Source organism: Urtica dioica, chromosome 5 (assembly GCF_054948205.1).
Source record: "Urtica dioica subsp. dioica isolate 48M chromosome 5, U.dioica_male_clone48M_v1_H2, whole genome shotgun sequence".
Lineage (NCBI taxonomy): Eukaryota > Viridiplantae > Streptophyta > Magnoliopsida > Rosales > Urticaceae > Urtica > Urtica dioica.
This window is the reverse complement of record NC_142760.1, coordinates 33,753,744-33,769,971: the sequence shown is the minus strand read 5'-3', so window position 1 is coordinate 33,769,971 and position 16,228 is coordinate 33,753,744. Positions and strand designations below refer to the sequence as shown.

The window sequence follows — 16,228 nt, the reverse complement described above, 5'->3', positions numbered from 1 at the left end:
CAATAATAAAATAAAGCGTAACCTAAAAATAGAGGCTGAGTTATGTTTTATAGTGGTTTAGGTCGAAGTACAGTTTTGGACTGATCTGGGCCTAAAAAAAACGATCCAACGGCTAGGATTAAGTCAAAATTCGACTTTATTTTCGTCAGGATTCGTCGTCTCGCGGCGCGCCATCCATCCTCGCGGCGCGAGGCTTCCTTCTTCGTATCGTCGCGGCGCGAGATCACCGCGAGGCGCACCGCGAGAAGCTCCTGGAACTTTTTGTGTTCGTGAAAATGCGGGGGTCGCGGCGCGAGATCTTATGGTCGAGGCGCAAGAATTCGTGATCTCTGAGGTCGCGCCGCTAGGTCTTGCGCACCAGCCTCCAAAGTCTTCATTTTCTTCATTTTGACTCCTAATTCATCGCTTTTACTTCCGTTCCATCGATATGTGACCCGACAGCTACTTTTCATCTATGTTGACCTGAAATTCGCTAAAACCATCAAAAACACTTGAGAACGCGCTAAATCCAAGTCAAATGAGAGCGGATTCGTACGTAAAATACGCACTCATCACCACCGGCCACTAACGCACTTCTCAACCGTTCAATGTTCAGTGTTCATGGCAATAAACGTCACGAGTAAAGATGACATTAACCCAAGGTTTAATTCCCAACGTAACAAAAGAGTTACCTATGGAATTAAAACATTTTTGAAAGTGAACTTTGCAATAAAAAGAAAGCCCGAGACCGAGACAATTCCCGAAACCCGAGCCCGGCTCGGCTCGGCTCGGCGGCGCGCGTGAGTGGTTAAGGGTTAACCCACACACACTCTCCTCTCTCGCACTTGGATATCCACTAATTAAAGAGGATAGTATTTAAACACTACCACAACACACATCCCCATCCAATGTGGGACTCTTGGTATTCCACTTCCACTTCCACAACATAAATGTGTTTCTTTAGCCTACTTTGAGCATCAATTTCTCATTCATCCTAGGTCCGATTTTGGCAAACCAATATTCAATTATATACCCTCGTTACGAGGAATCCATATCACTTGGAATTATTCAAATCCGATGAGTGGAACCCACTCAAATTATTGCTACAAATCAGCCATACACATGTAAGTAAATAAAACTATTTATTTACTTAATTCCAACAATGCTTTCATCCCATAATAACTATAGGAGCAATTAAGAAACAAAGAATATTATTAATGATTAAAAAAAATTAATTTCTAACAATTTATCATTTGACTAAAATACAAAAGATGGGTTTGAGTCACCGTAAAAGCTAATAGCACAAAAAAAAAAAAAAATCTAGATTTTCAATTAGTTCCAATTTAGTGCTACTTTGTAAAAGAAATTTGTGTTTCTATACACTGTATTGTTTAAAGAATACATACTTTTTTATCCACAAAAATATTGAAGTTAGAAACTAAACAGATGTCCATATCTTTCGATTTGTTTTTGTAGTCTTAAATAACTATATATGATGAACAAATTCATTTTACTCCTAAAATATGCGCTAAAAATAAGTTACAAACGTGAGATATGTAATCTTTGAAAAATATAAATGTCTTACATTGCATTCTATATGAAACGAACAATTTGGAGCAAGTTTTCTATTATGTTCAAGCCGAATTCAGTTGTAAAAGTAAATTACCACGGCACTATGGGCGAAATAAATTTCCGTTGTGTCGTTGTTCCAAGTACCAAAATATTTTTATTCAAAATAAACAAAATTTTCGATTGTGAATTTTGAAGCAAAAAAATAGAATTTTGTTTCTCACCGATTTTTCTTGCCCACATTTAGTCCAATATCTATTAAATATTCACCACTAAACTTGGATATCAAAACTAGAAGGGATCAAAATATTTGGTTCCAACCACCCAAAAGAGTCCTACTAGAATTTCTAGTAGGCGTTGGAACCAGTACTTCCGATTCTATAAAGAGACCGGAAGTGGTGGTACTACCCAAAGAAAAAATTTATATGAGTGTACCAAACTGAGTTTAGAATTTGTTTGTTTTTTGTTTTAATTTTGGGTCATTGAATTTATCTCCAATGGCTCAAGTTTTTTATTTTCGCCATATCAAGTTCGCCGCAGTGAATCGTTATTAAAACATTTTTATTTTATTTTTAGAACCGAAAATATTGGATTTTGAACCGTAAATTTTTATTCCGCACAGTGGAAACTATACAGGGGCCAATAGACGCTTAATTATAACCGAATTAGAATAGTTAAGTAAGATCAACTTTAAGTTAATCGTCTTTTTGTCCTAATTTATTAACGTATTTAAATTCTATTATATTATATGGGCCAAAACCTCCCTTTGATATACATTAACAGTGCGATTAACAATGTCATAACCGATTGAATTTAATAGTGAATCGTGGTTAAATGTGATTAAATTTAACCGATACTTGGTCAATAGGGGATGCTTAAATGTAACCAATTAATTTTCTCACAATTAGCAATTAGCAAGAACTTTCAGTTTTTATTCGCCGGTACAAAAAGGGCAGCCCAAATTCATTCCCAAGTAAATACTTAAAAAAAAAAAAAATCTAGGAGCCAGCGACTACTTTAATTACTAGTACCGTCCGTAGGCAATCCAAACCTCTCACTATCTCTTCTTCAGCTCACAAACACTACTCTACTGAAATCAAATCAGATCTAACTATAATTTTCCCGGGAAAAAAATTCCCAACATTTTCCGGCGAAAAAAACACACCGACTAAAAGCTTCCACATTTCTACTCAGCCATGGCTAACGCTTGGAAGCGAGACAGAGGATCGTCTGTCTCCCCCAAAACCCTCTTCTTCCTCCTCTTCTTCTTCGCTCTCTTGCTCATCTTCTATCTCTTTTCCTCCACCAAAAACCCTAACCCTAACCCTAGCCTTATCCAAATCACTTACAAAAACACCGAATCTCCTCAAATTTTCCGTACGATCCAGCCCTACGATTGCCATGGAAGCCCTCAATCCCACCCCGTCATCGCCAACCTCGTCGAAGGCCTCAAATTCCCGTTCCTATACTCCATAGCCGACCTCGGAAACCTCCCGGAGAAGCCTCACAAAAACATCCAGAGACTCCTCAAGGGAAAGCTGTTTCGGAAGCCTGACATTTCCGAGACGATCCAGGAGGTTCTCGGCCGGTTCAAGGAGGCTGGGAAATCGGGGCTCGTGATCGACGTCGGGGGAAATGTCGGCATGGCGAGCTTCGCTGCGGCGGTTATGGGGTTCAGAGTCGCCGTGTTCGAGCCTGTGGTTGAGAATCTCCAGAGGATCTGCGACGGGATTTACTTCAATCGAGTCGGGCATTTGGTCACGGTTTTCGACGCCGTGGCTTCGGACCGTCTGGGGAACATTACGTTTCACAAGGTAAAAATCAGAACATAATCCCAATTAGTTTGGGTTTTGTGTTCAAGTTTGTGCCTTTTTGGTGATATGGTTCCTTAAAATCAAGTTCTCTATCTTTTTGGTGCTTGAACAAATGCTAATTTGAGTGCGTTATGTAAAAATGGTGTAATGACTTGGCCACGATGCTATTGATGTGATTCATGTGAAAGAGTTCGAGAGTGTTGTTTGTAAGATTTTAGAATAATTTCATTTCTCAAAATCAGTGACATTTGAGAGTTTCATTTTAAATAAATTAAAAAAAAAAACTGTGATACTTTTGGTTGATTATAAGATGTGAAATTGTGATCATGGCGATGAATGGTATGCTTAGATGATTTCCTTTTGTTGATCCGACAATTGTGATTCTAGGGCCAAACAGTTATGAATCCCATTCTTCAATATGTTCTGAGTACATGCTGGACTTAATTTTTAATTTCTATACTTTTTTAGCAGTTTTTTTTAGTGTAGTTTGGGTATTAAAAAAAAAACTGCTAACTGAAGTTAATCATTAAGCGAAAAGTTGAGAGTAAGGCTAACTGTAACCGAAAATTTTAGGTCTAGGCTAACCTTAACCCATAACCATAACCATTTCCTCATCTCTAGTTCTGAGGAACAATAATATAAAGCTATTCAACTAAAGACCAATTTAATTTTAATTTTAATTTGCGTTTCTAATACCAAATATACCATTCTTTTGGCACCAGTTGGTCGGCCGACTAGACAACAGCGCAGTTTCAGCCTCTGGTGCCAAACTGGCTTTCAAGTCGAACGAAGAAATAGAGCTTCAAGTCAGGTCCGTTCCTCTCGACGAAGTAATTCCCGAGACTGAACCCGTGGCTTTGCTGAAAATCGACGTTCAGGGTTGGGAACATCACGTTCTCAAAGGAGCGACCAAGTTATTGTCGAGAAAGGGAAGCGAAGCCCCGTACCTGATTTACGAGGAAGACGAGAGGTTGTTGGCAGCGAGTAATAGCACTGCGAAAGAGATTCGAGATTTCTTGAGGACCGTCGGATATAATGATTGCACACAGCACGGAACCGACGCTCATTGCACCAAGAAAGGTTGACTTTTGATCTGTCTAGCCTTGTCTTTATCCGAGGTAATTCAAGACAGGAAAAAAGATCCTTGTCATTGTTTATATTCTTTGCCCTAAAAGCGGAAAAATGATTGTAGTCGATAGAGGAAAGGTTCTTGGTAGGCTGAAGAGAGTCTTGGCTCGGCTTGTACGGTGTAAGGTGTACTAGAAAAGCATTTTAGCTGTAATTTTTTGTTGTTTTGGTTGATTGTCTTTCACCTATTTGTTTTGTATTGGTTCTGAATACTGAATAGTTTACCAATTGAATGGCATTCAATGAAGATACACAATTTTTTTTTTTTTTTTTTTTTTTTTTTTTTTTCGTTTGAATATCTTGTCTTGCCTTTTACTTATTTCGAATACGAGAAAATAGTTGAAGAAAGAGTAGAGGTTCTTTGCAAAACTACTGAGTATAAGTTCCGAAAAAAAAAAAAAAATTGAGTAGTATAAGTTACAAGGGAGTATTTTGAGAATAATTACTTGCACTGAATTGTAATATTATTACATCCGATTATAATATAAGAGGGTATATAATATAAGAGATGCATGTCTTGATTATATAGAACTTGCACATCACTGTTAACTGAAAAAAAAAAAAAAAAACAATGGTTTATGCTATAAATCTCAATGCAAATTGATCATTAGAAGAACTCTTTAACTTAAATTTAAAAAATAAAATGTTATCAAATTCGTGAATGTAATCGTGCCATTACAAAAACTCAGCATTAATTAACGAAAAATTAAAATCGGATTACTTTGGGCCGCTAGTTTGTGAAGGACCGGCTCTCTCCACCATAACGTCATAGAGTTGCTTTCCATTCTTCAGACCACGAAAAAAAAACAGCGTAAATAAGATATCGAGTACACAAAAAATCAGTACGATTCGAACACAAATTCACTTACGAATATGACCGGAAAGAAATGTATTTGGCCTTCAGGCTTAGTCTGTGTTTCCTTGAAGTAGACCAAGATAGGGAAGCTTGGCCACCAAAGTTCCCAATTCACAAATGATGAGTATCTTGAATGTGAAACATGAAGTTAATAAATTTTATTTATTTATTTATTGATAATTTTTCTAGTTGAGAGACAGTAAATGTCACCGAAAACTTACTTCCAACGGTTTTTTCCTCCCACGAAAGCATTTTCACCCGAGTCCTTGAGCTCATCCCCTACTTTGACCTCCTAAATTCACCGAAAATAAAAATAAAAATCAATCTCAAGAATCATAATAATTCAACAGTCTCACTGGAGAAAAACTAAATCTACTCTCAAATTTAATGATTCCAAAGGCAATATCTTTAAGTGGAAGAGGAACAAACCAGGGCATCATCCTCAAACACAAATCTGACTCTGGTTGTCTGTAAAAGATATATAGATACGAAAACGTTAGCGAATTTTTGAAAAGTAATCAACTAATAATACACATGAAAATATTGCATAAATATGAACTCATCCAATCTTCTCTTGATATTATCAGAAAATTTTCTTGCCTAGTAAACTTTCAGGATTATCCGTATTTTACAATATTTAAGCAGAAATTCCCGTTTCTTGTGCTAAAATATTATTAATATTAGTAATTACTGCTATACCTGGACCAATAAGAGTAATCCGATGAGGCCAATGGGTAGAGCGGGGACGAGATTTTCAGTATAAGCTAACCCACCAGCCAGGCCTGTTTCAATATTATGCATAATTTTATTTTAGGTTTTGCATATATGAAATCCACTAAAGGGTTTGACTAGCTATCTCTTGACTTGAAGACGGCTTCAAATAATAATAAAAAAAGGCTATTAAAAGACTAAATTAGTATAAATGTGGATTACTTAACCCCCAAGACTAACCTAAAAAGACGATTGGAAGTCGGTAATCTGGGTCCGGAATCACAGTCTCTCTGGTGATTACTGTTTCTTTTTTCCTTCCAAATCCAAACTGTCAAACATGAAAATTTAAAAAATCTGGTTCATAAAAAAAAAAAGAAAAAAACTGCATTGGCATTGATGACTAAGGTTGTATATGTCAAGAAAAAGAAAAATACAAAAGAAATAAAAAATGGATGAGATTTTGGAAGTACTAAACCAGTGAAGTCACAACAAGGCTGTTTCCAGAGCTTTTAGTTGATTTTCTTCCCAATGAAGAGCATTGAGAGTATATGAGTTTTCCATGGAATGAGCTTCTGAAATTCCTTTCTCCAACTAATTGCCCATCTGTTTAGTGATAAAATAAAAAAAAAAAAAAAAAAATTACTTGTGGTAGTTTAGTATCCATATACTTAATTCCAGATATCCATGTCTCTGACCAATTATCCAAAGATAAATTGGAAGAGAAACTGAGACAAAGCATTTACTGTCATAAATTATAGAATAAGAAAAACAAAGCTAACTTGATCGATTGATTAGCTACATAGAAATTCAACAATGTCAAGAGCTTAAAAGACCCACAAAATTAGTAAAAATGCTTACTTTGCAAAGATTGAAAGCATGGAGATGCCAAGAGAGCGCTCGCCATTTTTTTTGCTCTCAACTTATTTAGTTATTGTTCCGTTTTTTTTTCTGGGAACAACTAAAAGATTGAGATGGCAATTACATTACCACCCCTAGTATGTGATTTCCTGAGAAAGAAAAGAGAGGTTGAAAATTGAAATACGTGTATATTTGGCGTTTTTATAATTGATTCTGAAATAGGTATTGAGATCTTTTATAATAATTCTAAAATAAAGATCTTTGATAATAATTGAAATAGTGTATTTTTTTTTTTTTGAAGAGAGAAATAGTGTAGTTGATTGATAGTTTATACAACTCAAAAGTATCAGAGGAAAAATAGATCATTTTAATTTTTAGGGAGTTCCCTTTTATAAAATTGCTTTTTAATAAATTTAGAAAAATATATGAGTTTTATTTAAATAAGGTGTTGTAACTTGTTATAAATTAATCGAGTACTTTTCTGTTTTGATGCTATTGTATTAGAAGGGTATTTTAGGAAATGAACTGTGTTTTTGTTGATTGGAGGGGAGAGAGACTAAGCTGGGAAAAAAGGCCTTATCTTGTTGTGGTCGTGTGCTTATATTGGTCACCACCAGAACAATAAAATCACTTCACATCTCAGCAAACCAAACCAACTCAAAGCTTGCAAGTGAATTCCATAGTTTAAAAAGGAAAAAAAGATACGAGCTTTGAACATCTCAGGAAGAATGTCAAGCTCTATTTGTCTCACACCTGTTTGCTCCTTGAAGCCCACAAACAACCCAGGTTTTTTTTGTTTTGTTTTGTTTTTTTTTTTTTTTTCTTGCGCCTATTGTTACTGTATTTTTGTTTTTTTATTCGAAAATTGTATAATATATTGCAGGGTTGTTTGGTGGGAATTCGGTTCCCGGGAAGGTTCTTCGGGTGAATGAAGTGTTTCAGAACTCAAAAGTCTCCAAGTTTCAGTCCTTACAAGTGAAGGTGTGACAATTTTGAAGCAATTAGCAAACCTATTTTGCTCACACATTGAGAAAATTTATTCTTATTTGTTTATTAATATGATTTTCACTACTCACTGAAGTGAAAGTGAAACAAGCTTATATGAATTTGAATTGTGCTCACAGATGAGCTAAATTTGTAGTTGTTTCGCATGATAATTATGAAGTGTGTTTATGTTGTTGTTTTGTCATTCAATTCATTTGGATATTGTTTTCTTTTTATTATTTAATCAATTTATTTATTTACAGGCTGACAGCAACCCGGGCACCAAAGCAAATAGCATTGTGTGCGCTAATTGTGATGGAAATGGTGAGTGAATAACTCTGCTTTCTCTCATTGAATTATCACACTTTTTTTCCTAGTGATTAGGTGGTTAAAATGATTGATACCTTAAGTGAACATTTCTTTTTCAAAGTGGATAATCGGATTGTTTTTTCGACAATGATATCGAAAATCGTGCGTGTTGTGATTTTTTGGTTCGATTTTCAGGCGCGGTTGCTTGTTCTCAGTGCAAAGGATACGGAGTCAATTCGGTGGACCATTTCAATGGACAATTCAAAGCTGGCGGTTTATGTTGGCTTTGCAGGTACTCTCTTCGTTTTGAAATCAAATAACTTGTGATTTTATACTGTTAAAAGTCTACATCTTTTTTTTTTTATATGAAATCAATTGTATGTCCTTAATTTTTTTTGGACCGGTGCTCGTTTGGGCTCTCTGGGTTTCCGAAACAATGTTATGTATCATAGAGTTCTATTCCATCTCAGAACCAATTGACAATGAGAAGAGTATCCCGTTAACTTCAAACAAACATTTTTAAACTTGAGAATTTTACCTTATTAAGTTAATTTCTGTTCTGCAGAGGTAAAAGAGAGATGCTTTGTGGGGATTGCAACGGAGCTGGATTTATGGGCGGCTTCATGAGCACGTTTGACTCCTAGAAAGAGATTGGATGAACAAATGCTTGTTTACATTTGAGATGCTTAAAGAATATGAAGAGATTATTATATATAAGCTTAAAAGGAAATGTTATGAGTCGATATGTGAGACATACTTTTTTGTTTATCATTACTTTGCTATGGAACTTCATTTCAATTTTTTTTTATTTATTTATCCAAAGCTCTGCATGAAACTGTTCTATTGCTGATTATGTAAGGTCATGGAAACCAAGCTGAGAAGAATTGACACATGACATCATAACTCAAATTATTGACCTTTTGAGGATTGACTAAATAAAAATTATTGACACTTCAAATAAAATAATAAAATAAATGTAGGCGCGCCAGGTAGGGGTCGAACCTACGACCTTCTGCTTAGGAAACAGACGCTCTATCCACTGAGCTACAGGCGCTTTGATGTTAATCGTCACGGCATTTTAATTTATACATATTAAATACAACCTAATCAAATAAAGAAAACAAATCATGGTTTGTTCGATACAACTGAACATCAAATTTCAACAGAGTGAAGAACTAACATCTCTGATGAAGAGACCATGATTTGTTTCCTTTATGCGAGTACTCAATGAATCTGTTTCCTTGGAGTGTGAACAATGGCAAAACAGCGTGTAATGCAGAAGATGATAAATCTTGTGAACTAAACCATATCAGTCAAACTTCAAGGACTTCTCAGTAGAGAATGGACACAATGATAAAAGGGAAAAAAAAATCACTTTGGAAGAAAACAAATTCATTGTTTTCACATCATTTCATAACATTTTTTTCTTTCATAACCACGGTGTCCGACTAAAAAACCACGAGGCCACAATTATCGCGCCCAGGGGGAATCAAATCGGGGACATACAATGTCCCAAGAATATTTCATAACATTTTTTACATTACAAGATATGAAAGAATCTCACTAAAACCCTCTGCTTCAATCACTCTACTCAAATTATATTCTCGGAGTCGAAATCCTGCCAGAACTTGATAAATCTTGTGTACTAAACCATATCACAGTCAAATTGCAAGGACTCATCAATAGAGAATGGACACAATGAAGTAAGAAAAAAAAAGTTTCAATGTGAATAAATAAATAAAATTCACTCTAAAACCCTGCTTCTACCATTCTATTCCGCTTCGAGATCCCGCCAGAACTTGATGACGTGGAGGCTCTCCTCGTCGGTGGACCTCTGAAGAACGATCCTCGAAGCGAACCCTTTCCTCCGCATCTCGACGCAAATCTCCACCGGCCGATTCGACGACAGAGTCACGAGATACAACCACCCTTTTTCCGACAGAAGCCGCTCCGCCGCCGTCAGAATCCGGTCGATCACGACCCGCCCGTCCTCTCCGCCGGCCCACGCCGACGCGATCCCGGCCCGGCCCACCTCGTCCTCGGGAGTCGGGACGTACGGCGGGTTCACGACCATCACGTCGACCCTCCCTCCGATCCGCGCCTCGAGGCCCGCCGCCACGTCAGCGACCACCGCCTCGGCGCGGCCCGCCACCCCGTGGGCCTCGAGGGTCTCGCGGGTCGCGTGGGCCGCGAACGGGTTCGTGTCCGTCGCGAGGAAATGGGCTTTCGTGGGGCCCGATTCGTGGAGGATTAGGGCGAGGGAGGTTATGACGTAGCCGCTCCCGGAGCCCACTTCGAGGCAGAGACTGGGGTCGAGGTCGATGAGGTTCGACCGGTCCGCCAGGAGGGCGTCCACGAGGGCGAACGAGTCGTCGCACGGCTCGTAGACCTCCGGGTGACAGCTCACCAACCGGATCTGGGCCGTCTTGAAAGCCATTTTTTTTTCTATGCAATCGAGCTAAAGCTGAGAACTTTCTATAGCTTGGTAAATTGTAAGAACTAGAAAGACAGGAAAAAGAAAACAAAGCAAGATTTTTTTTAGTTTTTGGCACACTGTACAAATTAAATAAATTGAGTCTTTTTTTTTTTTTTTTAAATTTTTTATATTCAAATTGTAAGCTAATTAACTAAGAATGTAACGAGCAGGTAAATATGAAATTCACACACACATATGAGTTGGGGTTTCCAAATGAAGTTCTATGTTTTATTCTGTTTTTTTTTTTTTTCCCTAACGATTCAAGAATTTTTTTTTTTTTTTTTTCCAATTCAAATTCCCAGAATATAGTCGACAGATATACCAATGTTGTTAATAAACCCTAACACCATCCACAATCCATCTCTATTTTTCATCTTTATTTTACATATTTACATTAGTGAACAGTATTTTACATCTTCTTTAAAGAATATTCTAAATATATCATCCCCCACTATATTTTTTTATAATTGAGTTTTAACCCATTATTATTTTTATAAATTGTAAATTTGACCAACACCATTAATTTTGTTAATATTAGTAGATATTATTAATAATCTATCCGAAAATTAAAAAAAAAATTCATTAATTGCACAAATATGATAATATATTAATTGAAAATAGAGTACATAAATTAAAATATTACATCTCATAATAAAAAAAAACACACCACAACATAAGTAAATGCATTACATTAATAAAAATAAATAAAACACACCACAAGCTATTAATTGATTAACAAAAACATAAATATAGACTTAAGAATTTGAATATCTCTCCCACAGATGGTCTATTAATGCATTACGTAGGGCAAAATGGGCATCTTTGTCTCTGATTTGGTTGTATCTACTCATAAATTGTTGAAACCGAACATCTTCATCAACCACCATTTCAACTTCTGGAGGCGGTGCAGTCTCTTCTTCGATTGGAGCACTTAAATCACGCTCGTCTTCGATTATCATATTATGCAAAATGATGCAGGTTGTCATTATGTCATGCAATATTTCTTTGCGCCAAAAACGTACCGGTCCCACAATAATAGCAAACCGCGATTGAAGAACTCCAAATGCACGCTCAACGTCTTTTCTACATGCCTCTTGTTGCGTGGCGAAATATTTTTTCTTATGACCTTGCGGGTGTCGAATAGTTTGCACAATAGTTGACCATTTTGGATAAATGTCATCCGCTAAATAATAACCCACAATAGTTGATTTCTATTGTAGTAATTTTATTTTCTTTTTTCAAGTATGAGTTTTTTTTTTAATTAATAATTTTTAGAATACACTAATTTACAAATAAATACATAATACATATAAGTATTAAATTGTAGTTATAAATTAAATTTTGGGCTAATAATATAATTTTTAAAAGTTTGGGGTAAATATAGAGATGAAATAGTGCATCTCCATATTTGGAGACACACTATTGCATTCATCTCCATATTTGAAGAATGGAGAAAAAATTGAAAATGCATTGTGCATGCATCTCTATCTCTATAGTAGAGATGCATTGTAGATGCTCTAAGAATCTACCACCCCTGAGAAAAACTAAGCTGTAAAGTAAGAACGAAAAGCATTTGGTTGAGACTTGAGAGACATCAATTGACTCGCTTATTGGTGTCAATAGAGATGCAGCGAATCATAAAATATAAAAAAATTGTACCGCTTCGTATTTAATAGAGATGCTTGCATAGAGCAAAGGAAAATGAATAAAAACTAAACCTATCGTTACCTTCAACAATTTAAACTAATCCACAAGCACACACTCACAAACGAAGTACAGAGGATTTAACTCACCGGACGGCACGGTGGCGACAGCCGGAATACAGAGAGACTCGTCTGAATCCGGCAGCGATGTACAGAGACAAAGGCGTGGGGGAAATCTCCCTGACTTGGCTTCTCTTCAAAAACACCTAAGAAATTGTATCGGTGAAAATAATCATTATGCTGAAAATTATCTTAGTATAAACCTGTAAGAAAGAATAAGTATATATATATATAGTCTCAATGCCAATTTTCGATGAAGCACAACCAATTTCAAGAAACAACCACAAATCGAGTCTTATAGTCTATCAAAATGATTCCAGATAGATTGTGAACAACCATAATCAGCCATTCAAACCGAGTCCTAAAACAAGCAATCCACGAAAATCAAACAATGAGAATATGATACAATGAGATTATAGTAATTGTGATTGTTCGATATGAATAAAATTAAAATTAAAATCAAATAAAATTGAATATGATATGTTATTATGAGACTATGGTTATTGTGATTGTGAATTGTGATGGTTCGATATGAATTGAATTGAATTGAAATCAAATAAAATTAATACGATACATTATTAGGAGACTATTATTAGTGTGATTGTTCATATGAATTGAATTAAAAAAATGAATATGATACGTTATGGCATCATTGTTATTGTGATTGTAAATTGTGAATCATGAGAACACCACTATACATACTAGTTGAATTAGTAATTAAAAACAACTAATTCGATAGACTATTATTGCTCTCGTGAAGTCAATTGATATTCTATTGACTATATGTTATCATACATATATTGATATTAAGACGAATATATCTTATTTATTCAATCATATTTTATAATATCAATTTTATGTTTATAGTTATAAATTAATAATTTTAGATGTTGTCGGTCCGTCTCGGATCGACAGGGACTAAAGCGACCCATGCGACCGGTGCAAGGCCTCGAGCGGCGAAACCTTGCCTCGGCCTTTGGCCGGCCCAAACCAGTGGTCGGGTCAAGGGTCAGCCGGCCGGCGGCCGGCCATATGCTCAGCCGGCCAGCGGCCGGCCATATGCTTGGCTGGCCTGTCGCCGGCCCAAAGGTCAGCCGGCCAATGGCCGGCCATATGCTCAGCCGGCCCTCCATGGCCGGCACTCCAAGGCCGGCCCTCCTCCATGGCCGGCCGGCACTCCAAGGCCGGCCTCCCTCCATGGCCGGCTCTCCATGGCCGGCCCTCCAAGGCCGGCCCTCCCCCATGGCCGGCACTCCAAGGCCGGCCTTCCTCCATGGCCGGCCCTCCATGGCCGGCACTCCAAGGCCGGCCCTCCTCCATGGCCGGCCGGCACTCCAAGGCCGGCACTCCAAGGCCGGCCTCCCTCCATGGCCGGCTCTCCATGGCCGGCCCTCCAAGGCCGGCCCTCCTCCATGGCCGACACTCCAAGGCCGGCCTTCCTCCATGGCCGGCTCTCCATGGCCGGCACTCCAAGGCCGGCCCTCCTCCATGGCCGGCTCTCCATGGCCGGCCCTCCTCCAAGGCCGGCCCAACCTTGCTCACTCGGCCAAGGGGTCTTCAAACCACCCCTTGGCTGCCTATAAATACCAAGGCACCCCCCTTGGTCCAGGTAACCCATTCTTGAGCACTGAAACGCTGCCGAACTCGTACCTCGCTCGTTTCTCTCAAGTCTCGACCTCTACACACTAAACCCTCTATAAACCACCTCAATCCCACTAATGTTGAGCGTCGGAGAGGTAAACAGGGCCCCCCCCTGTTTCCCCTTTGTAGTTCACGTGTTCTCTGCTCCTTTTCAGGTACTTTGACGAACTCAAGGGATATCCACAGCTAAGGGACGACTCGGGATACCGGGTCCGACACGCTCGAGTCAAGACGAGACCACTTGGTCCGGCCTTGGGTCTAACCGTCTTTGGCTCCTAAATAGTTGTCCAAAAATCAGCGACAACATTTTAGCGCTAGAAGGAGGGGATCTCTCGACCTTGACGACGCATTCCCTCTACCAGTTTTCTCCCTTTGTTATCACGACTCTCGAGAGATGAGTCATCTACCCACTACCTCCGCGGGTACCCGAGCGACGAGCTCGAGGTACGGTCTCCGAAACCTCGCGCACCGTCTTGAAGGGCAACCTCGCGATAGCGAGAGCCAGCCCCAAAACCCGGTGAACGACCCCGAGGCCGAGCTCCGAGAGGACACGGCCCGGCGGCTCGCGGAGCTCCTTGACCGTCCCGGCGTTGACAGCTCCCTCATCGCCGGTCTCCTCGGCTACGACGTCGAGGATCGATCTGCTCAAGATTACTCCGACCCCGAGTACGTGGAGGAGTCGAGGACCGACGAGGCCACCCCTAGCCTCGCTCAAACGCGACCCGAGAGGGCCAACGGTGCGTTGGCCAAACCTTTGTGCCCGGCACGACAACAGGCACGGTCACAGTCCCGGGGACTCGCCCCCTCGGTTTCAAGAGGTGGCTGGACACGGCCCCTCGCCGAGGAGAGAGCGACTCTGGTCGACGATGGAGCCGATAGCCGAAGCGCTCGCCGGACGACCCGACCAAGGGCGACCTCGCCTCGTCACGCACCAAGCGTGGACCTTAGAGAGCGCTTGACGGTGCATAGAAACTCCCGAGGGGAGGATCTCCGCCAAAGGCTAAATTCTCGAAGGGACGCGCTCCCCGCCGCAACTCTTGGCCGACCTCAGGCCAATGTCGTGGACCAAGCGTCCAATGAACGCCAACCGGTGACCCCCGTGGCCCCGACAATTGGCCCTGCCAACGGGCTTGATATGGTCACAATGATCCAGAGCCTCCAAAACCAAATCATCGAGATGAGGGAATCAGGGAGGCAAAGGCCGTACGGAGGGATCGAGGAATCATACTCTCCCTTCGCCGCACAAGTCCTCGCGCAGCCATGCGTGGGAAACTTTAAGTTACCGTCCATTCCCCCCTATGATGGACGTACGGACCCCCACTTCCACGTCCAACACTATGAGACGTGGATGACGATGCAAGGGCAGACGGACGCCACCCTCTGCCAAGCCTTCAGCCTGACCCTCACAGGGTCGGGCTTTGAGTGGTTCCAAAGTTTGAGGCCTGGAAGCATCCCGTCCTTCCGGGCCTTGCGAGAGGCTTTCCTTGCTCGCTTTGCCACGCTTGTGGCACAAAAGAAATCGAAGACCCACCTCCTCTCCATTCGACAGGGGAGAGATGAGACATTGAGACAATACCTCGCTCGCTTCACCGAGGAGTCTCACAAAGTCGAGGGCTTCGACGACAGGGACGCCATCACGGCGATTACCGAGGGAGTTCGCACGAGCGACTTCCTCAAGTCCATTGTCGGGCAAGTCCCGCGAGACATGGCGGAGCTGATGACGAGAGCCCGCACACATATGGGAATCGAGGACTATCTCGATGGCCGCGATGGCCGGAAGTCAGGAGGACAAGGTAGTCGCCACCGCGAAGAACGGGACGAAGATCGCCCCGACCCTCAAAGCAAGAGGAGCAAGGGAGGCCGGGCCCCTAACGGTCGCCCCCTCTCCGGTCCAAGATCGTCGCATGTTGATAACTTCCGAGCGTTATCAACGTACACCCCGCTGAACACTCCGTAAGAGCGGATCCTAGCTCTACACCGCGACAAGCTAGGAAGTCCGGCTCCCCTTGCGAAGGACCCCGCGAAGAGGGATCGAAATAAGTTCTGTGAGTACCACCAGGATCACGGGCATCTGACGTCCGAGTGCTACCATCTTAGGCGTCAGATCGAGGCCCTGATTCAAGACGGGAAATTAAAAGAG

The 16,228-nt window shown here is 40.4% G+C and overlaps 4 protein-coding genes and 1 non-coding gene across 6 annotated transcripts; 2 read left to right on the top strand and 3 right to left on the bottom strand.

Annotated features, from left to right (window-relative positions):
- Positions 1–2,612: 2,612 nt before the first annotated feature.
- Positions 2,613–4,757, top strand: LOC149398010 (FkbM family methyltransferase). Its single transcript, XM_089615585.1, has 2 exons — positions 2,613–3,362; positions 4,085–4,757. Exons 1-2 carry the CDS (start codon positions 2,745–2,747, stop codon positions 4,445–4,447), a joined length of 981 nt encoding a protein of 326 aa, XP_089471711.1. The 5' UTR covers positions 2,613–2,744; the 3' UTR covers positions 4,448–4,757.
- A 126-nt stretch (positions 4,758–4,883) lies between these two features.
- LOC149398009 (uncharacterized) lies at positions 4,884–7,054 on the bottom strand. 2 transcript variants are annotated; one of them, XM_089615587.1, is made up of 9 exons: positions 6,916–7,054; positions 6,533–6,660; positions 6,298–6,385; positions 6,046–6,128; positions 5,776–5,814; positions 5,568–5,638; positions 5,360–5,474; positions 5,212–5,276; positions 4,884–5,039 (listed from the first exon to the last, which is right to left on the bottom strand). In XM_089615587.1, the coding sequence occupies exons 1-9, from the start codon at positions 6,959–6,961 to the stop codon at positions 5,036–5,038; spliced, it is 639 nt and encodes a 212-aa protein (XP_089471713.1). In that variant the 5' UTR covers positions 6,962–7,054; the 3' UTR covers positions 4,884–5,035. The 2 variants fall into 2 exon arrangements, with proteins under 2 accessions (XP_089471713.1, XP_089471712.1); XM_089615586.1 differs by lacking the exon at positions 4,884–5,039 and having other exon boundaries at positions 5,068–5,276.
- Positions 7,055–7,482: 428 nt separating this feature from the next.
- Positions 7,483–9,006, top strand: LOC149398008 (DnaJ/Hsp40 cysteine-rich domain superfamily protein). The gene is made up of 5 exons (XM_089615243.1): positions 7,483–7,701; positions 7,799–7,896; positions 8,163–8,223; positions 8,404–8,500; positions 8,774–9,006. The coding sequence occupies exons 1-5, from the start codon at positions 7,644–7,646 to the stop codon at positions 8,850–8,852; spliced, it is 393 nt and encodes a 130-aa protein (XP_089471369.1). The 5' UTR covers positions 7,483–7,643; the 3' UTR covers positions 8,853–9,006.
- Positions 9,007–9,189: 183 nt separating this feature from the next.
- TRNAR-CCU (transfer RNA arginine (anticodon CCU)) lies at positions 9,190–9,262 on the bottom strand. Its single transcript has one exon. It is a non-coding gene; the product is annotated as a tRNA-Arg (tRNA).
- A 358-nt stretch (positions 9,263–9,620) lies between these two features.
- Positions 9,621–12,629, bottom strand: LOC149398006 (S-adenosyl-L-methionine-dependent methyltransferases superfamily protein). Its single transcript, XM_089615392.1, has 2 exons — positions 12,478–12,629; positions 9,621–10,707 (listed from the first exon to the last, which is right to left on the bottom strand). The coding sequence occupies exon 2, from the start codon at positions 10,643–10,645 to the stop codon at positions 9,980–9,982; it is 666 nt and encodes a 221-aa protein (XP_089471518.1). The 5' UTR covers positions 10,646–10,707; positions 12,478–12,629; the 3' UTR covers positions 9,621–9,979.
- Between the last annotated feature and the right edge of the window lie 3,599 nt (positions 12,630–16,228).